The following is a 25,350-nucleotide window of genomic DNA, read 5'->3' as shown; positions in this document are numbered from 1 at the left end:
CAGTTCACACTGCCTGGCATCCAACCCCAAGCCCTAAAACCTGGACCACTATTCAGTGTTACTGGGTTATTACTATTCCCAACTCTCTGCTCCTGGAGAGAGAGAAAAACTCACCATGAGCTCTAAGAAAGCTATAAACAGGAACCGTGATGCTCCCCTGCCTACAGGAACTTGGACTCCAACAATTCTACCACACGTATCTCTAAATCTAAAGCCTGTGCCCGTTCCCACAGCATGGCAAGCAGAGGTGAATGGAGGTTCAGTCAACTCTAGTAAAAGAAGAATAGCTCTGGGGCTTCCCTGGTGGCGCAGTGGTTGAGAATCTGCCTGCCGATGCAGGGGACACGGGTTCGAGCCCTGGTCTGGGAGGATCCCACATGCCGCGGAGCAACTGGGCCCGTGAGCCACAACTACTGAGCCTGCGCGTCTGGAGCCTGTGCTCCGCAACAAGAGGATGCGATAGTGAGAGGCCCGCGCACCGCGATGAAGAGTGGCCCCCGCTTGCCGCAACTAGAGAAAGCCCTCACACAGAAACGAAGACCCAACACAGCCAAAAATATAAATAAATAAATAAATAATATTTTTAAAAAAAAAGGAAGAATAGCTCTGAGTGTATTAATTTGGAATTCTAAATACAATTTTCCATAAAAATATTCTGCATAGTACTCATGGGTAAAAGATACGGATGTGGCTGACTTGGAAATCTAAATACTAAGTAAAACAGTATTTGAGAACATATATAAAATGTTTAAAAATGGTTTTATAGGTGAAGCTTTAGATTGTGATTCCCATTACTATTTATTTTTCAATATCTTCCCCCTTTTCTCCTCACCTTTTATTTTTTCCCTGAGATCAATATTTGGTTCCATGTTCAATCAATATTTGGTTCCATGTTTTAAAATGAGCCTAGCCATCAGAAGGACTGAGGAAAGATTTACATCCCGGATTATCTATGCCATAATCCTATTAATTTCTCCAAGTTTACTTTAGCTTTCTCCACCAAAGAACTCTACCATAATACTCACCAGTTTGTTATTCCTATTTGGTTCCCTATGTAAAAGTAAATAATGTAAAAGTCATCTTTCGAAGACATTAGAACAGAAATGTACACAAAAATTTTTAAATGTCAAATTAATCAGAAATCATACTATATATATAGATCAGTAAGTTTTGTAACAGAGGTGATACAAAAAGGAAAGGATGCGCTTAAGATTTGAGAACAGTGGGGAGGAGGTTCCAAGCTGAGATCAAGCAGAATCATCCAAAGCGAGGCCTCCACCAGCTGCATTTCCCCACAAATAAGCCATCAGTAGATAAGTCAGCCTCTTTGGATCCCACTTCCCTCATCCTGACAAAGAGCTTTAAAATCAAGAACAGAAGAAATAAACATGATACTTCACAAGTCTTTTGTCCTCTAAACCCAAAGAATTTAACGTGTTATTAAAACCTAAAAAATTTACAGAAGTGAAAATCTGTCATCCCATTATCAGAAATAAAATGCAAATGCCCAGGTAAAGCTGCATATTGATTGAAACATCATACTAAAGTACAATTAAAACAAGAAATGTAAATGACGAGCACCAGAGGGTTTCTGCCTTAATGTGGGGAGGGGAGAAAGCTAAATAGGAAAATGACTGGACAACTAAAAAAGAGGGCGAAGAAGGACAAAAATATATAAAAGGGAAAGCCAAGATTGCCAGACACAAATTTTGAAGGAACATTTGTCTCAATCATCTGTGGTCGCACAGCTTAGCAAGAATAGTTAGCAAGATGTCATCATGTTATTTATGAATATCTGTATCTCTACATCTAACTTTGTTATAAAGATACTTTGTTCCCAGAGGATTTCTGACCGAAAATTTTACTGCTGTCCAGACCACATTTGTGATTCACAGTGACTCTCAGGTCTTTTTCTGTCATACCAGTTCTCGGCTTTATCTACCTTGTTGTTAAGGTTTCCTTATGCATTAACGTCTAATATATTCACTCCCATTTTCAACAGAACTCCATCTCCAGTGTTTTGGGGGGCTTACCTCTCCCACTGACTATATAGCCATAATTCAATTTCTTCCACCACCACCCTTGGCCAACAATAATTGTACACATTTTCAAATAATGGTTACTTTTCCTATCTATATTTATATATTTCTAACGTAGAAAATTTTAAAAATAAGTGCTTCTCAAATATCAACTGTGAAAGATCACATTTTTAAAAAATTTCCTATGCATCATAGTCCTATATGTTCATAAAACAAAAATGAATTACTAGAAAAATGATGACACATTTGGATGTTGTGGTATTATCAGAGTGTTATAGAAGTTTCGAAACATTTACTTTTAACGTTTTAACTTATCTCCCTACAGACAGGAAACAACTCACCGTCTAGCTCCAGTCACTCGACACACTATGAGCGTCAGCGCCCTAAGGCATATATATTCTCAGTATACAGCTCTTCAGGAAACTTTCCACATACTTAACAACAATAAACCAACCCAGACAAATGGCTACGAACCTTTTTCTATACTGTTTTTCACATCACACATTTTACTTCAACAAGTCCTTATAGATACAAGGCCCTCAGCCATAGTTTCTTAGCTTATCTATGATAGAAGAGAATTTTAAAATTTACTGAAGATCCTAACTCTCTACTTGTAATCAAACAATTCCTTCTGCTTAATATGTTTGCTTCCCCATATTCCTCACCTTCAAAAACCACAACTCAAAACTTCTCCATAAACTCTTCTGGATCTAAAGAATTCTCTGCTACTTAGCAATCATCACACATTTAAATTCACACTGATTAATACACTGCTGTGTAAATGTTCTCTAGTAGATTCATGCATTGTCTCTTGAATTAGATTTGAGGAAAGCAAGAAAAACATCAGTCCATTCTTTTTAAATTTTTCACACAGCCCAGAGTAAGACTGCCCACAGTTAAAATATCTGACTGATCAGATCCAAATAATTCACATACCCCACAGGCAAAAAGCAGCATTTGCAGCTCAGGGGTTGGCCCAACTGAGATTTTCAGAAAATAATTTATCTAACTAGCTATGAAATAGTAGTAAGTATGGCCTAACTACCTGTTTTCCAATCTCATTCTGAAATAAAATGTCACTGAGTTATCATGATAGCCTGCTTAGATCACCTGGAATTATGATTGAATATTTACATAAATTTGAGGTACTTCCACTAAAATTACATCATTAAACAGACATTATAAATTACTACAACAAAAGAATAATAGACGGGGGGTGGGGGGGGATGAGCTGGGAGATTGGGATTGACATGTATACACTGATGTGTATAAAAATTGATGACTAATAAGGACCTGCTGTATAAAAAAATAAATAAAATTAAATTAAAAAAAAAAAGAATAGACAAAGTCCCCATATGCCTTCAATTCACAGCATGCAATACTCTCATACCAAGAATATTTCTAATACAAAGGAATTTTAAACCTTCTCAACTCAACCATTAACAAACAATTTAAAAATATATGCAACCTGTACCCACAGATTCCTAATTATGTAGCCCACTACTGGAAAAAAAATCTCCATGTCCCTACATATTATTTTAAATATAAATGGCAAGAAAATATGGTCCTTCAAAGATACACTATATGAATCCTGAGTTTCTAAGTAGAAGCTGACACGTAAGGTCCTTTCAGTTTAGCCAAACATTGAGTTTTAGAGATGAAAGACACCACAGCAATTATCCAGGCCATGCTCATCATTTCACAGATGTGAAGATTACAGCCTAGAAGGTTGTCCCAAGGTCACAAAGCTAGAGATCCAGGACCTCAAAAACTGCAGCACAGTGCTCACTTCACTAATCTGCTTCCACTTGGATACATGCTAATCTCTCTCCAAATACAGATGTCACATCTGTAGTAATACTTCCTTCTATTATTTTCCTTTACTAAAATAAATTTTAGAAGAATGGGTATTATAATCTCCTTTTTCAAATCTCCAGGGCTCTTTACTATTTTGTCAAAAATTAATGTCAACAGCTCTAAATCACATATTTCAACTTTAAGATGCAATCCACCAAACCCTCATAAGTATTTATTTGCCATTCTAGTCTTACTTTCTACTCATACATCGGAAATGCTACTTATCACAGTTAACAGATTATTTTTTAAAATGTGAAAAAGCTACTGGGGGACCCTTAAGACTACTTAAGGGCTTTTTATTTTCCCCTACACTAAACAGCTCCAAATAACCTGACTTCTAGGTTGTACCTGCTTTCCAGCACTTCACTGCTTCCTTCCATATTGAAGGTTTTCCCTACTGTCACTTCTCACTCACTTCTCACTGCTTGTGTCCAACTCTATTCCACTTCTACCCTAAGGATTTAGAAAATACATATTCCCATTTCTGAGACTAGTATGTAAAGCAAAAGTAAATGTGTTCTTGGTGAGAGCCTGTAAGGAAGTCTATAAAACCAAACCCATACCTTTTAGTCTACCAATCTTAGTTGCTTAAAAGCATTTTGTAATTAATTACCTCCTTGTTCTCACCTATTTTCAAAAAGGAGATAATACTAGGTACATGAGGTATTGATATAATTCATACCTGACCCCACAGTTTTATTTTCTTGTCTAGGGAACATCTATCTAGTATTCTTGAAATTCATTTTATACTACCTTCTGATCAGAGACTTCCTTAAAGCACCTTAAGCTTACATCAGTTTTCTAAAATTAATATTTTCTTTTTGATCTTTCTCCTATTACTTAGGAAACTGAATTAGTTATAACTTTATAGTAATTTCCGCCAAGATTTACAACCTCCTGAACATCTTTAGCTGCTACTGATCCTCACCAAAATTAGCACCGTCTCTAGATTACTACCACTATTAACATAATGATTCTCATTAAGACTCAAAGGCATCAAACTATAATAAACTACTACAAGGTACTTCAAAATCGATTCATGGTCTATCAACCTCAATTCCAAATAAAACTAAATTAAATTTCTAATATAAAGAGATTTTAGACTGTTTTTAAACAGTTGGGCCAATTATGAAAAGCTGAAGATTTTAAGTTTGCCTTGGAATGAGGAGTTTAATTAAATTAGGGGAGAAATCTTTGGTATATAGACAAAGCAGTCAGAAAATAAAGTTAAAAGATGATTAATACACCTACAATGGGTCACATAACATCTAATTTAATGTTGTAGTTGCTGTTATCTTAAAAAGAATGCATTAAGATAAAGAAAATGAGCAAAAATAAGAAGGATTTCATCCCTTCACATAAAATGTCTCTATTTCATGCACAGAGATCAAATAAAATTCTGCATATAAGAGATATACACCAAGGAAAATGGTTAACAAAAAGCAAGAAAAACATTACAGTCCTCCCCCACTTAAGAGAACACTGACCATTATGTAGGTAACATCCCAGTATCACCCCTATGTTCCATTTAGTTTCATGTAAGTTTCCATCTCACCTACCTTTCTTCTCTGAGAGATGTTGAGGGCACCAAAGTCATTAAACAAGGATGAAGCAGGTGAAGTTAGAGGATCTGGAAGGTAAGTTATATAAGTTTCCACACAGACAACTCAGGAAACCTATAAATCTAATAAATGTTTAACTTGAATGCTTATAAAGTAGTAAAAAAAAATCATATACCACAACAATAAACTCAATGCCTCACGCAGTGGGTGTTCAAATGTTTTGTAAGTGAATGAAACACAAATTGGAGACTACTTCATTCAGCCAATAGTCAGTACACATTTATTCAGAAGCTATACGAATTAGAATGCATCTATTTGCTGAGAACCAAAAGAAAAATAAAATAGAAAAAAAAAGGTGATCTTAACCATGTTATTAGGAATGTGTTTATGAAGGAAGTCTACCTGTAGTTTGTGTTCTTGAGACCAAACCATAAGAAAAATAAAAAAGGGGTAGGGGTGGCAAGTAGAGTAGTCAAACATACTCTGAGCGATAGGACTTGGATGTTAACACTTAGGCAAGACCTTAAAACCATCTACCCTACAGAATATTCCATATTTTTAAGTTTATCACCACATATTTGATATTCTTACTAAAAAGATAAGGTAAATTAAGTTTTTAAAGATGAAAATATTAAATGTTTCAAAACACAAACATGAAATCCAAAGATTTTATAGGTTCAAAGCTCTATTACTCCATGGCCAGAAGTTACAAACAAAAGCACATCTCTAAATTGTTTCTCACTTAACAAATCAGAAGAGTTTCTGAAAAGGAATGCATGGTATACACTGAAATATTTTTGTCTTCATTTCTGAGCTTTAGTTAGTCCTATGTTTCTGATTAAATTATCTGTAAAATCCTAAGAAAATATAGTAAACGTTGTCATTTAAAGGAACCTTAAATCTCTTCGTAATGCAATACATATAAATTGCTGCTTAATTTCTCTGGTTTCTTCTGTCTGGATTTTCACAGTCTAGTCCTTCATTAGAATTAACATTAATTTAATATAACTAATAATGCAAAGAGAAAGAAGTTAATAAAATAGTAAGACACAAGATTTTTATGTAATTTATACATTCAAGACTATAAAAATAGGTATTATTCATCCTTTATGCTACCTTTGATAGCATTTAAAAGTCAGCATATAAACTCTATGGGAATGCCAAAAATATTATAATGCTACACATTAGTTTCTAATAATTTTATTCAATATTAAAATGTTGCTATTTTTTCCTACAGCAAAAGAAAGTTGAAATTTCTAAGTAATGAGAGAGATTTGATACACACACATAAAATGTCTATCTCAGAAATAATCAACATGCAAATTTTTATTCTCATCATTATAAATAACTGTTTACATTTTACCAATATAGAATATTAATAAATTGTTACATATTTTTTAAAAAACCATTCCTGAACATTTATTTTTAAAAAGAGGATACAGATACAAAAGAAACATTTATTTTTAAATTAGGATATGAAACAGAAATTCTGTATCAAAAGGCTTAAAAATATCCATAATCTTTGAAACAGTAATTCCATGTCTAAGAATGTTTCCAAAAGAAATAACTCAAAATATGAACACAGATTCATACACATAAGTCCAATACTGGACTTTAAAAAAACAAAAAAACAGAAGTAAGTAAATTATGAAAATAAACAACAGGATTCAATTTATAATGACCGAGAAACACTCATGTTATAATTTAAAAGTATATTTAATGCAATCTCAGGTATTATTACGTATATAAAGTATTATGTGTATATGTATGTGTATACATATACCCAAATCTTAATACTAGTTATCTCTGAGTGTGAAGATAACAGATCATATTCTTCCTTACATCTATCTGTAATTTTCAAAATTTCTACAATGGACATATTGTTTTTAGAGTCAGAAATACATATATCTGTAAGAGAAAAAGGGACCAAGTCTTACCATTGCCTGCATATGGCTTGGCACTGTCATTTAGAAGGCTTGGGGAGCTGCTACTATTAGTCATTCTCTGAAACATAAAATATATATACATAATATCATTGAGGAATACAGAATTAAGAATATTCAACCGATTAAGTTAAGACTGACCCTCTTTGCGTCTTCCCCTCCAATCCATCGTTCACATCAGTGACACTCTAATCTTCCTATAAATGCTGCTGCTTGGATTACAATCATCTACGCAGAAACTTCGAAATACTGTCTATAACACATCAAATGAAAAGTTTACTCAATAGCCAGGTATTTAAAACCAAAGTCACAGAACTATTTTGAATTGTACTTCCATAACTTTATAGCCTAAGCAAGACACATAACTACTAAGTTTCCTTGTCCATAAAATATAAACTCCAGTATCCATCCAAGAGGATGTGAATGACTGTAAGTCAATAAACACTCTCTACTATTCTCTCCCAACGCATATTATCCTTCATACACCTCACAGATTCTATAAAATGAGGCTCTTCTCTGTTCTCTAAATATGTCCCCACGCTTTCTTAACACACTCCACAGCCTCTATGGTCTCATGATCCTGAAAGGCCCTCATTCCACACTCAACAAAACACACAGAGAAGTAAAACCAGTCTCTTTCTATCCATCCTCTACATTCTCCAACTCTACCCTTGAAAGCTCACCCTGACTCCAAACCTACAAGAGACGGCTCACCTATACCCCACCTACCTCATCACCTCCTAAAATCTCACCTCCCACTCAACAAATGTGAAAACAAATGAAGACTCCAGATGTCTCCATCCCGGGAATAAACTTCAGTGTTTAGTGCCATATAAATTCATACCAACAATACCTGCATCAAGGGATACTTTGTTTCTACAGGGCTTCCAAATCCATTAACTCCAATAAAGCTGGTGCTGAAATATGAATCTGTGAGGCTGGTATCAGTTAAAGCACCTCCATCTATTCCAGGAACTGAAAGAGAAGGAAAATTCAAGTATTTAAATTATTTAAAAGCACAAAACACTGATGTAGTTTCTCTGTTCCCAAATAAGTTTTAAAGTCTCAAATCTCTGTCACACTTGTTTTTATTTACCTGTTCATAACAAAAGGCAGAACCAAATAAAACTGTGTCAACTCTAAAAATCTGTTAAACAATGCTCAAGTTGAAATTTTTTTTTCCACAGAGATAGCTATTTATTTTATATTAGTTACCTGAGAGCCACCAAGCACAATATGAAGAAACAAACCACACTTGCATTTCTACTTTTCTCAGCAAGTTTTTTTCTTTAACTTTGCAAGAGGACAGGAGAATATAAACCACTGCAGTTTCTCCTGTGAATCTTCATATGCTAAACAGAGACAAGTTTCTCAGGACTGTTTCTCATAACACATCTTAAGAAACAGACCAGCAGTCTCATATTAACTCATAATTCAGTAAGCCAATTCTACGGTGGTAGCAATGGGATAGAGCCGAGGGGTTCAGACAAGCTTTCTGTCGATTTTATGGTAGAATAATACAGAATCATTGTAACTACTAAGACACCCATCATATACCAACAAAGTGATGGACAATGTTTTAGATGCTATTTCCTGGTAAGTACAGTTCATCCTTGAACAACACAGGTTTGAACTGCATGGGTCCAATTATACACAGACTTTTTCTCAATAAATATATTGGAAAAATTTTTGGAGATTTGTGATAATTTGAAAAACTCAAAGATGAACCTCGTAGCCTATAAATATCAAAAAAAAATGAAGAAATCATACGTCATGAATGCATAAAATATATGTAGATGTGGATACCACTCTATCCTTACATAGGCATAAGGTGAGTGACATTTAATATAAAATTAACGTGTTAGTTTTCTTACTGTTTTATAACTTTGCTTTCAAAGAATTACATTACTGTACAGTATGCCTCTCTCTCTCCGAATTGGAGAAACTATTACAGGTGACATAACCTATCATCACAGGTTAAGTGTTTTTCTTTAAATGTAACCTTTCCAATACTGTATAATGAATATGACTATAAAAAGTTTATAATGATTCATTTATTAGGGTATAGGCTAGGCTACTGTGAAGCAACCGTATCACTTACACTAAACTACCACAAAGCAATCATACTGCTGCTTCTTCATTATCAGTGCAGGATACCTGTAAATAAGTATGCATTCCTTTTTCACATTATCTTTTCATTTTTGATGTCTAGTGTTAGTAAAACGTATGACACTTAGTTTGTGTCGTATAAGGCAACAGTGGTTTAGGTACAGAAAGAAAATGGTTCACCTTGTAAGCATACAATGTAAACTTATATCGATAAATACAGTACAGAACTCAAAATGTATTTTCTCTTCCTTATGATTTTAATAGCCTTTTCTTTTCTCTAGCTTACTTTATTGTAAGACTACAGTATATAATATATATAACATAGAACATAGAAAATATGTTAATGGTGAGAGTGTTAATAAACACTCTAAACATAACACTGTTTATGTTATTGGTTAGGGCTTCCCAGTCAACAACAGGCTATCAGTAGTTAAGTTTGGGAGCAGCCTGAGGGACTGGAGTTCCATAGACCATGCTTTAAAAAAAAAAAGCCCAGCTGAAACTACTGAGTGGTTCTCCTCTGCCAACTAGGACATCACAGACAAGATGCTGGCAGTGCTCATCCCAAGGGATGAAATCCAAACTTCCTAGTCTGACATTAAAAAGCCCTCAACAATCTGTTCTCAACCTATCATTCTAGTATTTCCTGAAAGTACTGGGTTTGAGACTCACTTCTGCCACTTACTAGCCACAACGTCTGAGGCAAAATGGTTATAAAGTAGAGATGATACCATGACTTGTAAAATGAGTCTCATACCATCTACCCTGCAAACTTCCACAAAAAGTTATGAAAAACAATGAAACAGTATCTTAAAAGTTCTTGTAAAAATCCTGATGGTTGCACAGCTCTATAAATTTACTAAAAGTAATTGAATTGTACATTTACAATGGGTAAATTTTATAGCATGTAAATTATATTTCGATAAAGCTCCTTTTTAAAATCGGAGAAAAATAGGATTACTCAATAAATGGACTTAAGACAACTGTGTATCCATCAGGGAGAAAACTGAGTACCTTACTCAGATATTTCCAAAAGATCAAAGATTATAATGTCAAAGTATACATCTACTATAAAAATGTCTTACAATAATCCTAACATTATTGAATTCTCTCCTCCAGTCAAAATGATAAACTCACTGTATTTTGAAGGTCCACACTTCATCAATTCTAACACACACACACACACCCCAACTCTATGTTCTTCAAGACCCAGGTATAATGGAAAAAAAACAAAATACTTGAAGTTAGTCATTCAGTTCTAATCCAACTCTTGCCACTCACTAGCTGAATGACCTTGAGCAAAACCCTCTAAATTTCATTTCTTCATCTGAAAGAGAAGGCAATCCCATCTCACTCACAGGGTTGTGAAAGGGACTCAAGTGAAGTAACCTATGCGGAATGCCTAACACCCTGTCTCATAGGTAATCATAAATGTCATTTTCCTCTTCTCTTATCTCTAGAATGTATACCCCAATTATTCCAAGTTGTATTTAACACACAACTCTACCTCTTAAGATACTGTTTATATCATTCATGTGACAAAATTTTTTTCCTTTGATCTTTTATTGCTGTCTTCAACTACTTAAACATTTAAATTCTTACCTGTTTCTGAACTATCTACCCATCTAAATTATCTGTAAACTGAGATTTGGGACTACTCCTGATATTTTTCTGGTATTCCCTACTCTACTAGCACATTTACATAAAAACTTATTTACAATTAAGCCCTTTTTTAAAGTAGGTATTTTTAAAAGTTGATAAAAGATACAATAGATTTTCACAACCAAATTCTATAAAACACCCCATGCAAATGATATTATTGCCTCCGTTTTTCTGATGAGGCAATGAGAGTCAAAGACACTAGATGACAGCACAGTGGATGCAGGCCCAAGAAACAGGGGCTCCTCGACCACTCAGCAGACACTCGCACCATCCTTTTCTGTACTGCAATGTGGAATGAGCACAAACTTTTAGCAAATACAACTGCCCAGAAGGTCTGTTTCAGCCAGTTGCCAACTACTGATCTTTGACAGCATATTTAACCTAAGTCTTTTTTTTTTCCTCCTCTGTAAAATAGAAATGACAACACCTACTTTCCAATGTTTTATGAGAATAAAAGGCCTGGAAGTTTGTACCTCTTGACTATCTTCACTTACCCCCCTGGACCCCTGCATCTGGCAACCACCAATCTGTTCTCCACTGTATCTATGAGTTTGGGGTTTTTGGTTTTGTTTTTGTTTTTATTTATTTATTTATTTTTGGCTGCGTTGGGTCTTTGTTGCTGCGCATGGGCTTTCTCTAGTTGCGGCGAGCGGGGGCTGCTCCTCGTTGCGGTGCGCGGGCTTCTCATTGCAGTGGCTTCTCTTGTTGCGGAGCACAGGCTCTAGGCGCGCGGGCTTCAGTAGTTGTGGCACGTGGGCTCAGTAGTTGTGGCTCGCAGGCTCTAGAGCACAGGCTCAGTAGTTGTGGCACACGGGCTTAGTTGCTCCGCGGCATGTGGGATCTTCCTGGACCAGGGCTCAAACCCGTGTCCCCTGCATTGGCAGGCGGATTCTTAACCACTGCACCACCAGGGAAGCCCCAAGTTCGGGGTTTTTTTAAGATTCCATATGTAAGTGAGATCATACTGTACTTGCCTACATAGTTTTTTTTTTTTAATGTAACAAGTTTAAACCAGATTACTGAAGACTCTGTATGCTCCTTAACATATGTGTACATTATATTTTGTGTTAATTTATGTATAAGTATACATAATACATTAAGATATAACAGCTTAGGGCCATCATTTGTAATAGTAAAAGACCGTAAACAATCTAAACAGCCACTAAAAAGAGTAAGGTGTATTTTTATGTGTGGATGTGGAAGAAACTAGAAGATATGCAGTTTGCTGAAAAAATTCAAAGTGCATTAGGCTTCCATGTCTGCACACGTGTATATGTGTGTCGGTATGTGCTACAGATAGGGAAATATAAACATGAGTCATAGTACAGACAAAGAATATTTCTGAATAGATACATAATAAATTGGAAAGAGTGACTGTCTTTTGGAGAGGGATCAGGGAATTAAGGAAGAAGGGAGACTATTTTTCACTGTGTACCCTTTTGTGCTATTTAAATTTTTAACCTGTGCATGCAGTACGTTTTTAATTCCAAAAGCAAGATACTGTTCCTAGTTTTCTAAAGCTGGAACTTTTAAGAGTAAAAATATAATTAAAAAAATAGGTACAACATCTTTCGTTTTTTAAAGAAAAAGCAAGATACCAAAAAAGACATCAAAAAAGGAAGAGGTTTTATCAGAAGAGGACTATTATCCACATGCCAATTAACTCAGCCAAGATACATGAGCATGTCCTTCCCTAAACTGAAGTTAAGCTGCTGAGAGGTCAGTGATGTTTAAAAGTTGTTGGGAAGGGAAGAGGATGAATTCTAAAGATTGAACATAAAATAATTCATTTTCTAGAACATAAACATTTAGAAAAACACAGAAACATTTTAGAGCTGAAGAAATATTAGTCATCATGTACTCCATACCCCTTTCTCCTATTTACAGATAAGGAAATATATTTCCACATGGACTAAGCTGCTAGCCTAAGATCAAAGTTACTTTGTAAGAGAGTATTAAAATCAAAATCTCAGGACCCAGGTCCAGAAATAATTCCTATATACTGAAAGGAGACACAAATACTTTACATATTGATTTGTTAACAATTATATGATAATAGTACATAAAACAAATATTTTCTCACATTCCTTTGTATAGTTTCAGCTCATAAACTACTTTATAAACAGAATATAAAGTTAATATGGAAAAACAAATGTAAGAAATACTGCTCTAAAACTTGAGTGTGTGTATGCATGCCCATGCTACGGACCTGACCTGTTTCCCCCCCAAAATTCACATATTGAAACCCTAACCCCCAATGTGAGTGTACTTGGAGACAGGCCCCTTAGCAGTAATCAAGGTCACATACACAAGACTATTCATGATGATTAACCCTGGGCAATAAGATGAGATTGGCTTACTTTGACTTTATACACTGCTGTTCCAGTGAAAATTTTTACAAAAAAGTTTATGGCTTCTATTAACTTAAAAACTAAATTAAATAAATTAAATTCAACCTTAAAATAGATTTTAAAAATATTTCTAGGTGCTGTAAATGTTCATATCTTTGTACACAAAAGCACATATGCCTATAGAAAAGCAAACAGACCAAAAAAAAGCTGCTCCAGGGCTTCCCTGCTGGCGCAGTGGTTAAGAATCCGCCTGCCAATGCAGGGCACACGGGTTCGAGCCCTGGTCCGGGAAGATCCCACATGCCACAGAGCAACTAAGCCTGTGTGCCACAACTACTGAGCCTGCGCTCTAGATCCCTCGAGCCACAACTACTGAGCCCGTGTACCACAACTACTGAGGCCCGTGCACCTAGAGCCTGCGCTCTGCAACGAGAAGCCACGGTAGTGAGGAGCCCGTGCACGGCAATGAAGAGTAGCCCCCACTCACTGCAACTAGAGAAAGCCTGCGTGCAGCAATGAAGACCCAACGCAGCCAAAAATAAATAAATAAATAAATAAATTTATTTAAAAAAAAGCTGCTCCAAAATAAAGATAGATATAAATTTTCCAAGTTAAAAAGAAAAAAGAAAAATTCAGCAAGAAAAACTCTTGATATACACAACTTGGCTGAATCTTGAGGGAATTATTCTGATACAAAAAAAAAAAAAAGCCTAATCCCAGAAGATCACATGCTATATAATTCCATTTATAGAACATTCTTTTTTTTTTTTCGGCCATGCCACGGCTTGAGGGATCTTAGTTCCGGGACCAGGGATTGAACCCGGGCCACGGCAGTGAAGCACGGAGTCCTAACCACCGGACCACCAGGGAATTCCCTATACAGCATTCTTTTTTTTTTTTTTTAATTGTATTTACTTTTTATACAGCACGTCCTTATTAGTCATCCATTTTATACACATCAGTGTATACATGTCAATCCCAATCTCCCAGTTCATCCCACTCCCATCCTGCCCTATAGAACATTCTTGAAATGACAAAATTACAGAAATGGAGAGCAAATTAGTGGTTGCCAGGAATTGGTAGGGAGAGTTACAAAAGGGCCACTTGAGGGTGACAGAGCTGTTCCATGTCTTGACTGTGTTGGCAGGCACAAAACATACACACGATAACACTCCACAGAACTAAATATACACACGTGTGCACACACAAGTACAAATAAGACTCAGAAAATCTGAATAAGGAAAGTGGATTGTATCAATCAATGTGGTTGTGACACTGTACTACAGCTATGAAAGGTATTACCACTGGGGGAAACAGTGATGAGACAAAAAGCTCTTTCTGTATTATTTTTTACAACTGCATGTGACTCTACAATTATCTCAAAATAGAAAGTTAATTTAAAAACAGAAAAATCCTATAAAAGGGCAAAAATAGGAAGATATTGTTTTGTTTTGGCAATCACGTATCTTCTTTATAGAGTCATTTCAAATGCACTTCCATGCAAAGCAGTCTTTTACTTGTTAACTGACTCTTATCTAGACTTACTTTAGGACAACCCTCTTTGAGTACTCCTCATAAAGCTCTATGACCTCCTCATAAAACTTCTCAAGATCTGACTTTATCTTATACACGTGTCTGTACTCCCCACTAGAATGTAGCCTCCGTTAGGGCAGACTTTTGTTTCATTCAATGTTGTATTCCTATCACCCAGATCAAAACTTGCCACTCTGCAAGCACAATATTAAAGGAGTGAACTAAATGGTAGTCTTTGTTGTCTACTTTGTGTATTGTCAAATAAAAATGTTTAAATCTATACCAGCTATCCTAATGGCAAATTCCCAGTACTCACTTTTCTGTTAGCTGATTCGGGTTTGTGGGATGAAAAGTATAATCTTGGCTTAAACAAAAACAGTTTTGCCATACACGTTATCATACATTCCAAAGTTTGTATATGAACTTCAAGTTATCCCCTACTTTCTTTCATTTGGACAGACAACCGCAGTTCAATAATCTGTAGCTATTTTACTGGTCTTGAAAATATACTCTCAAAAATTGGGAGGTAAGGAAATGTACAGGCTAATTGTAGACTTACTACTAGTAATATTCAATAACAGCAGCAACTAAGCCTGAAACCTCACTATGTGCCAAGCAATGCACTGACAGTGGCACGTGCGACCCTATCACAAATCTGAAGTAGGTATTATTATTACCTCCATTTTTTTAAATGAGGAAAACTGAGGCTTAAAAGTTAAAAATTTGCCCAAGATCACAATGCTAGTAGATAAGAGAGCCAGGCCCATCTTAGATGTGCCTTATGCCAAAGCCTTCATTACTAACTAAATTAGTAGAACTGAAAATAAGTCTACTGTGGTAAAATAAACAAATCTATTCGGTTTCAAATTAAGTAATGTGCATGAAATACAAATATTGGTATAACAGTTTAGCTGCTAAAAACTGAGCACCTTGAAGATGAAAAGTTTAGCTGGTTGAAAATATTAGAATTACATCTTTAAAATGTCAAGAATCAATAATTCAGTTGAACCCAAATCAAACCACATTTAAGCCTTCAAATATCCCAAGTCCAAAAGAAATGAGAAATGTCAAAAACTTAAAGTAAATGCTTTTTTAAAAAAATAAACTGTTATTTCCCAAACAATCCTGAATGCCAGAACATGTTTACTACCACACTGCCACATCAACAGAAGAGCTGGAAGTGAGAAAATGTACTACTCTGTATAGATAAAAAGTAAGCAAAAGAAAGTATACTTCCTTTACAAGACTGAAACACCACTGCAACTAAGTATACAGAGAAGAAAAAGCCTTTCTGCTTCAGTTTTCCAATGCTTGTAAAATAAGGATAAAATTTTCTTCTTGCATGTACCTCTAAAGTTTTAACAGAATGTGAAACACTAACAAAACAATTCTGTAAATGTGAAGTGCTAAAGCAAGGGTCAAAAACTCAAATGCCAAGAGGAGCCAGGCATAGAAAAGTCACCCAGTCAGTAATAAGGCAAAATGGAGAGTCTGGCCCCACCACAGACCTAACTCCAATATACAAAAGAGCCGCCCTTCAAAGGAAGCCAGAAATCTGTATTTCAATGTTAAACCTTCTAATTTTTTAAATGTTGTCAACTTATTCAATTACAATCCACACTCATGCAAATTAAAAGATTTGCCACCAAAATGCCTAAAATTGTAAGATGGAACACCAAGTGTTGGGGAGAATGTGAAGCAACTGGAACTCTCCTACTCTTCTAGAGGGAATGTAAATGTGGTACAATCACTTCAGAAAACTGAAGTCATGTACTTAAAGCTGAACATCTGCATGCCCTATTACAAGCCTGCAATTCCACTCCCACGTAATTCAACATAAATTGGTAAACTTGAACCAAAAAACATGTTCAAGGGTGTTCAAAACAGTGCTCTTCTTAATAGACAAAAATTGGCAACATCCCATTGCCCACTAACAGTAAAATGAGAAAATAAAATGTGGTATATTCATACAATGTAACACTACACAAGAATGAGACTAAGAGGCTGTTCCTATATAACAAAAGGATCTTACAAATATGCTGAAAGAAAGAAGCCCACAAAAAGAGTACATACTACCTGATGCCATTCCTATAAAGCTCAAAAAAGCATGAAAAATGAATCTACAATGTTATAAGGTAGTGCCTGAAATCAGTAGTTACCTCTGGGAAAGGTTAGTGACTGGCAAAGGGCAAGAAGAGCAAAACTTCTGGAAGGTACTGATTATGCTCTATTTCTTGATCTGAGTACTGTTATACGCTATGTGTTCATCTTGTGAAAATTCCAAAACTTATGATTTGTATACTCTTCCCTAGGTATGTATACTTCAATAAAAAAAGAAAAACTTTTAAAACACACACACACACAGAAGATACCCAAGGAGCCCAAAGTATTTCTGCAGGCAGACCCAGCTTATCAGAGCAGATCTGTTTGACCTCTCAGCTAAAGAAATACTCTACATTCTTACATTTAAAGAACAGCAAAGAGAACAATAAAAGCAAAATAAAATTGTGTCAGTGACTCTACATGATCAGGTCAGCAACTAACAAAATTTAAATTTCTCCTTATAGCAACACCTCTTAGAGTGTGTTGTCTATTTTAACTGCCTCATACACTTAATTAACAAGTGTCTCAAAAGATACAGTATAAGAACACAGTAAAATGTAGAAAGTAGACTAAAAATTAAACAATAAAGTGTAAAAATTCAAAGCAGCCATTAAATCAGGGAAGAACTGACACAATCCTCTTCCCTGATTCCTGAACAACTTGACTTGCCACTCATTGATAAGAGGCAATTTTATCTCATCCAAAAGGAGCTGTACCACTGAGAGTTACCAAGAAGCCTACAGGAGAAAAGAGGAGCCTTAGGCTTCACCCAGTTAAGTTAAAGCAAGCCCTACAGAATCCAACTACATAATGCAGCTACTTAATCAAATAACTTAAATGACTAAACGTTAATTTTAAAATGCCTGCTTAGCACTGTCTGTCCTCTCAAGACCCTACATCCCAATTATTTTCTGTTCCTGAGATACGAAATGATCCCCACCTTTGAGTCACCGCTAGTGTTTCTCCTCCACCTTCCTGTTTCCACCTGTTTACAGCCTGTCCTAACTTTCCTGTCCCAAATCTACTACCTCTGTGTATCGGAAAATCCTAGAAATATCACATATTAAATCAAATACCTGCATTTTTGAAAGTGTCTCTTCCTGTAGGTAACAAATACTGCTCAGTTTCATTGCTTACTAATCAACCATAATTCGAATTAATTTGAGCCGTAACTCAAGACATACAGCAAGTTTACCTTGAAAATGCAAAGCTGCTGCTCCAAAGTGATAAAATTCCACCAATCAAGTAACCATTTTGACAAGACATTTTAAGTTACAAATTAATCTTCTTAGCATAGCACCCTCACCAAATATATCTGCACTAAAGTAAAGCCTATCGCAGCAAAAGAAACAATCTTTAACACATACACACACACACACACAATCTCTGGGAAGACACTTATAGTCCTCATAGAGCAAGTAAGTGCTAAAGCATCAAGCCAAGTACATAAGTCCGTTTACAGTTTAAAAAAAAAAAAAGACAACAATGTTCTGATATTCAAGTTAAGTTGCCTATCAAATGATTTTCAGATCTAAAATCAGTTTAGAATTCCTAAGAAAGTAGGACTTTCCCATTTGGTTTAGGAATGCTCAACAAACTCAAAAACAAAAAGGGAAAATCTGACACCTCTACTTTTCCCTTAAGGGCAACATTCTGTAAAACAGATTACACTCACACTTATTAGAACTTCAAACTCCACTCACTAACGACTCAAAAGTCGCAAGGCAACACATAATGACAGAAAGTAAAAACAATGCAAACAGTCCTAAGATATCCGCATTCAAGTGCTCAGTCGCACACAAAAGTGCGCTGCACATGACACGCTTTGAAGGCTCCACGCTAAGGGTTCGCTTGGTACAAAGCAGTAGAAGACGAGATCCCTACTGACACCCTGCAAACTTCTGCCAGCTTTCAGGAAAACCATGCTGAAATTCAAGTCCTGTGAAATCCCTACTCGCAACTCCCGACTCAACCTCTGCACCCGATAAACGCGGCTGTCCGTTCGCTCTTCATCCTTAGAAAGCATTTCCTGCCTGGAAGACCTTTCTCCCAGAAACCTTGCACAAACTTTTTCGGCTCGTTCAACCCACTGCACGAAGCCTCAGAGCCCGCCCTCCCCTCCCGCCCCGGACCCACACACACCCACCCGGCGACCTCAACCCTCGGCCGACTCCACTCCACACGGGCACGCAGAACACGTGTGCCTGCAAACCCAGCCCCTTTCCACACCCCCCGGAAACGACACCCCCTTTCCCGCACACTGCACGCCACAGCCCATCCCCCTTCCTCCCCGCCCCCACTCCACCACCCCAGTCCACCACCCACGTTCCCAGGAAGCCAGCCTCCCCTCGCTCCCGGGCTCGCCGAAGGCTGTGGGGAGGGGAAGCAGGAAGACGGAAGGAGGGCTCGGGCCTGGCCTAGGCCTCTCAGAGCGCCGAGGGAGGCGAAGGGGGGGGACCCGCGGGCCGGGCTCGGTCGCAGGGCCTCGTCCGGCCCCGGGCTTTCCCTCCGCCGCCGTCCCGAGGCCGAGGCCGCCCTCCTAGCCCGGACCACACTCACTTGCCAGCCGCGGTCCGTCGAGGACCCCGCTGCCGCCTCCTCCACCGGCCGCGGCTCCTGCCCCCGGGCCCCCAAGGTCCGGCTTTTTGGGCCCCGGGGGCGGCCCGGCTCCCCCGCCCGGGACCGCTCCGGGCGGAAAGCCGGCCACGGGCGCGCCCGCCAGAGCCAGGGGGACGCTGTTGCTATGGAGGCCGAGGCCCGGGGCAGCTCCGGCGGCCGGGTCCTCATGCAGGAACTGACACTCCTCCCCGTAGAAGCAAGTCTTATCCTTGGCGTAGTAGCGGCAGTACTTCAGCTTCACTCCCGCCGCCGCCCCGCCGGGGACACCCCCGACCCCAGGCGGGGCCACCACCGCCACTGCCGCCGCCAGCGAGGAGGAGGAAGAGGAGGCGGCGGCCGAGGGGGGCGGGAGGCCGCCGCCACTGTTCATGGCAACGCTGCAGCCTCGTCTTCCGCTGCCGCCCGAGGAGCCGCCGCCACCATAGACCGGGGAGGGAAAGAAGACGCTGCCGGTGCCGGAGAAAAGCCTGGGCGGGTGGGTCTGTCCCGCTGCGGGAGCCGGAGCCGCCCGGGGAGGGGGGGAGGGGAGGGAGGAGGGGGTAGGAAGGAGGAGAGGGGAGGGGGAGAGTTGGGATTCTCTCTCACTCACTCTCTCGTTCTCTTTTCTTAAAGGGGCCGCGCGGGACGACGGGGTGGGCGCGCAGGCCCGGACGGGGACTTCGAGGGCGCGGGCTCGGGGAGGGGGAGCGGCGGCGGCGAACGGGCGGGGAGGGCGGAGGGGCCGGTTTATTTTTAAATTCTGCCTCCACTGGCTCTCTCGCGCTCTGGTTCCTCCGAGTTGTTTATTCCATTTTCCTCTTCCTGAGACGGCCGTCGCCAGTGCGCCTGCGCGTCGAGGCGCAGGGGCTTGTGGGTAGCGGGAGCGCGAGGGCAAGGCTGGCCTGGCGTCGGGCCCCCTGGGCATCCGCGAGCCGGCGGCGGTTGGATGGGCGGACCGCGGCGGCGCTCCCCGACGCCGAGCCGGCTGGTGAAGTTCTCACGAGGCGAATGCCTTCCATTTTTCGTATATCCTCTTACTTATAAAACCAGGCGTCATTTTTTAATTGAAACGACGAAATTTACAGAATGTGATTGTCATTTTGAGGGGCCGCACCGGGGGCCGGAGCCCAAGCCCTCCTTGCTCTGCTGGGAGAGTAGCTCCGTCTGTTCGCCACGCTTCCGCACCCTCGCTTTTTCCCCTCCCTCCTCTTTTTCCTTCCCGCTGAGGGTGATGAGAACTACAGGACTGATTGCCTAAAAACTCCTGGGCCTTTTATTCCAAAAATCGAACCTGAGGAGGTTGATTTAGGCAAACCCCCAGCTGAGTGTAGCACCTGTTTTCTCTATTTATATTACTGAAAGTCTCCAGTAAAATATTATGAACAATTAGATGCCACCTGGGGACACCGCTGCCTAGGCAGCACCAGAAGGTTTCCCTTAAAACCGCGCTGGGTTTCTTTTCTCCAATCGGCCTAGTCTTGACTCGAAATTCATTTTTAAAAGATAGTTTTTTTCCGTCACCGATCGCTGATGTTATGCTCCGCTGTATTTATTTTAAAAAAAAAAGTTTTCAGGAATTTTAAGGAGTTGCTATGAAGGGAAAATAACTTTAACGTTTGTTTTTCTCCTCTGCGAAAGGTTTTCTCAGAAGGCAGTTGGAAGGGGGGGGGTGTTTGTTGGCAGAATTTGAGGAATTGTGGCAAACAGAAGAGGTCACAGAAGAACGGATAGAAGCAAGTGTACCACACTGCAGAAGGGGGGAAAGTGGATTCCATAGACCGCAAACGGGTAAGCATGGTGACGTTCCTTAGCTAAATTCGAAGTAGTAATAACATTGTATTGTGTCTTTCTGTTTAAAAATATTTTCACATGTATATTTATTCAACAGATGTTTATTAATGCCCATCACGTGTACCAGGAACTGAGCTCGGAGCTGGGGAAGCAAAAGTAAACAAAATGCAGTCTTGTCTGAGTTCAGATGGCTTGTTTATTCTCTCCCTGGGGAGACACATGGTACACAGGCGATCACAAATGAGTGTCTTAGGTGTTAACCTTGTCACACTAGCTATTAGAGGATATTAAAGATGTTGGCTTCCTGGAGGAAGCTGATAGCTTAATAGCAGAACTTGAGAACATCTGCTTTGAATTCAGACAGATCTGAGTTTGTAACCCAGTGGCGACACTTAAGAACTGTGTTACTCTGGGTAAGTTGCTTCACTTCTCTGTGCTTTATCTGTAAGCCAGGTAAGAATACTACCTACTTGGTAAAGTAGAAACTAATAACGCATATAAAGCATCCCACGCTTAGTAAGGATTCAGTAGGTTGTAGCTATCACTATTAGTAGTATTGCTGCTACTAGTAGTAAGCGTGTTAAGAGTGCAGGAAAGAGCCTTCCAGGCAAAGCAGACAGCTTGTGCAAAAGGCCTTGAGGTGAAAAAGAGCTTAGATTGTTAGAATGGTGAGAGTGGAGGACCATATCACAAAATCCTTGAAAGGCATGTTAAAGGATTAAACTTTTTCTTGAGGGCAATAGAAAGTTATCACAAGGTTTTAAAAAGTCAGCTAATAACATGATCAGATGTCCCTTTTGATTCTCATAAGAACCCTTTGAGGAAAGTAAAGAAGATGGGTTATCACCATTTTATTGATGAACAAACTTAAGGCCTAGAGTTACACAGAGTTACCAGCTTATCCTTGCAAAGCCAGGACTTGAACTCAGGCCTACAAATCACAAAACATGTGCTCTTTCCATTAGGCATTTTACCATTTCTAAAATAAGCATATGTGTCTCTGGATGACTTGGAAAGGAAAGTAGTGTCTGTAGTGAGACAACAGATTCATTAAGTTCACGCCAAATTAAGCATATCATTCCAGCAAACCGTTATTGAAGATCTACTGTGTATTATGTACCAAGCAAGTTCTGTGCTAGGCTCTGCTATAAGAAATGTGTAAGATACAGCCTTTGTCCTCAAGAGTTACCAGAATCATGAGAGAAATGCCAAAGATAAAGTAAATCATCCTTCAGTACCACATTTGACAAAGTTTTCTATTAAATCCCTGTGAACAAGATAGAGAAAAGTAGGCTAAGATCCTACTATAGTTAGGTGACTTTAGTGCTCTTTGATTAGTCAATCAAAATGTTGATAGAGCTGGCTTTGGAGCTCCTTGAACAATATCCAAAGAGTATTAATAAGTTGACGCATGTCGGCATGGTCTTTACTGTCCTGCTTTGAACTCTGTCCTTAACCTATTTTTAATGAAAAAAATGTTTTCTACTGCCTAGATGAAGAAATATATAGCATATTTAGCAGATCTGCAATGTGTTGTTGCAAAACCAGTGGAGATAGATAATGTGGTAAGGGACAGATTAGGATCTGTAAATCTCTATCAGCGGAAAAAACGGAACAGTGCTGACAAAATGAAACCTAAAATAAATTGGGGAAAACAGAGCAAACAGGCTCTTTAATACAGCACTGATAATACCACCTCAGCCACCTCCCCCCACCCTGCATCCTCAAAGCAAGTTAGCAGTGTTTTTTCAGAAGCCTTTAGAATGTACCTCACCTTTGAACTATTCTCATTCTACTTGGCAAATAAATCCTAGAAGGTAACTATAAATAACAAGTTTTATGCTACCATGTACTTGTTACAGTATGACTAATGAAAGCCAAAAAAGAAAAGTTGCAAACAACCTAAATTCTAAAACCAAAGGGAATGGTTAAACAGTGCACTATTCACGGAGAATATTATGCAGCCATTAAAAAGCCATGAACTGTGCAACAGTGCTTATGATGCAGTGTAAGTATTTAACATGATATAAAATTGTATGTGCTGTTTTATTGTAATGATGTAAACAATAAAAAGCCTAATAGAAATAAAGATTAAAGTAACTGTCTCAAACATTAACAGTGGTTTTGCTAAGATGACAAGATGATAGAGTAGGTTCTTCCTATCTTTCCTCTACTTCCCAAATCTGTATCATGAACATATATTATTTCTATAATAGAAAAGCATTAAAACTTTATTGCAGGGGCTTCCTTGGTGGTGCAGTGGTTAAGAGTCCGCCTGCCAATGCAGGGGACATGGGTTCGAGCCCTGGTCCAGGAAGATCCCACGTGCTGCAGAGCAACTAAGCCCGTGCGCCACAACTACTGAGCCTGTGCTCTAGAGCCTGCGAGCCACAACTACTGAAGCCCACTCACCGAGAGCCCGTACTCCACAACAAGAGAAGCCACCACAATGAGAAGCCCACAAACCACAATGAAGAGTAGCGCCCGCTCACCGCAACTAGAGAAAGCCCACGCACAGCAACAAAGACCCAACGCAGCCAAAAATAAATAAATAAATAAATAAACTTTATTGTAATTTAATCGTAACCTTTTACTTCTAAGGAGTGAGTACGTGGTTGTTTGTTAAATTGTTCTCTGTATTTTTGGTTTCATTTTGTTTTCAATAAATTAATTTTGTGAAGACAAGCTGGACATTTGTTGTCGGCCGTTTCTTTAAATTTTCACTAGTCCGGTGTTTTTCAAAATATATTTCACGGAAGACTGGTTTAACAGCATGTTAATTGATATTACACAAAAGAAAAAGTTCTGTTATTGAGAAAGTTTGGGAAACTCAAACAACTTGAAGTCTTTTTCAGAGCCTTTAATATGTTGATATGTTGTAATTATCGAAAAGCAGGATTTCTTTTTTTTTTTGGACCGGCAACCTGCCGTTTTTAAAATAGAATATTTATTGCTTAGAAAACGAGCTTTTCTTCTCGTTTTGAATTTGGAACTACTATACAACTGAATACAAAGAGGAACAAAAAGTACCAAAACCGAATTTGTGATTCTCTGTTCATGTGTCATAAATCAGTTTTGTACGTAACATGTAGCAGCAGTTTCTAAGTTCCCTTTAGGAAAATATAAATTCTATACACTTTTTATTGTTTCCTGTTTAATGCGTGGGCTGAAATCACTAGGATCAGCTTCCTTCTGGAGGAAAGAGAGGAACAGAGGGTGGAAAGAATGGTGAAACTTTCTGAAACCGGCATCCGACTATCCCGTAGCTTCCCCAGGGCTGGTTGAAAAAACAGCCCTTTGGGTTTTTTTATTTTGTTTTCACAGCCGGGAATTTCATGTAGTGATTGAATCTCAGCATCATGTCCATAAATCAAAGAAACTTGCACCTCAAAAAACTTTTCAGAAGATCCATATAAAAGCAGGATTTAATACGCAGAATTTACGAAAAATTTTTACCACTTTTTTCAGAACCATTTATCTTTGAGAAACATTGTCCTAGTCACCTGCTTTCTCATTTTCCCTATATTTTAAAATTCGTCCACCTTCTTCAGTCCCCCATCGCAACCCTTGTACCTTGCTTTCTGTTGCGTACAGCCATAGAAAGGAGACACCGGCAAAACTCATCAGAACAGGGGCCCTTCTTCCCTCCAGGACTAACCCTTTCACGTATGCTCTGCTCCTGCCCTAGCACTTCCTCAGGGATCTAGTCGTTCTCCATCCAGTGTCTTCTCTCTCTTGACCCTCTTCTTAGGATGCGAATATGTACATTGAAATACTTTTTAAGGCATTTATTCTTTCATAT

At 38.6% G+C, this 25,350-nt stretch overlaps 1 protein-coding gene and 1 long non-coding RNA gene across 11 annotated transcripts in view; one reads left to right on the top strand and one right to left on the bottom strand.

Moving 5' to 3' along the window:
- Window positions 1-20,682, bottom strand: part of PAN3 (poly(A) specific ribonuclease subunit PAN3) — a gene marked incomplete at its 5' end in the record, with an annotated part of 117,835 nt that extends 97,153 nt beyond the window's left edge. For all 10 annotated transcript variants that reach the window (XR_014236817.1, XR_014236818.1, XM_082365035.1 and 7 more), the window contains 4 exons: window positions 5,456-5,526; window positions 7,396-7,462; window positions 8,255-8,376; window positions 19,719-20,682. Coding sequence is in view for 8 of the 10 variants with exons in the window: in XM_082365035.1 (XP_082221161.1) it covers window positions 5,456-5,526; window positions 7,396-7,462; window positions 8,255-8,376; window positions 19,719-20,682 (1,224 nt within the window). The remainder of the gene's footprint in view (window positions 1-5,455; window positions 5,527-7,395; window positions 7,463-8,254; window positions 8,377-19,718) is intronic.
- Window positions 20,683-21,414: 732 nt separating this feature from the next.
- On the top strand, window positions 21,415-24,239 carry LOC309615468. Its single transcript, XR_014236825.1, has 2 exons — window positions 21,415-21,545; window positions 23,789-24,239. It is a non-coding gene; the product is annotated as an uncharacterized lncRNA (long non-coding RNA).
- The last annotated feature ends 1,111 nt before the right edge of the window (window positions 24,240-25,350 follow it).

The sequence above is a fragment of the Balaenoptera borealis genome, assembly GCF_965194805.1.
Source record: "Balaenoptera borealis genome assembly, chromosome: 18".
NCBI classification, from domain to species: domain Eukaryota; kingdom Metazoa; phylum Chordata; class Mammalia; order Artiodactyla; family Balaenopteridae; genus Balaenoptera; species Balaenoptera borealis.
The sequence above is the reverse complement of the archived record's forward strand: the minus strand, read 5'-3'. Positions and strand labels throughout refer to the sequence as shown.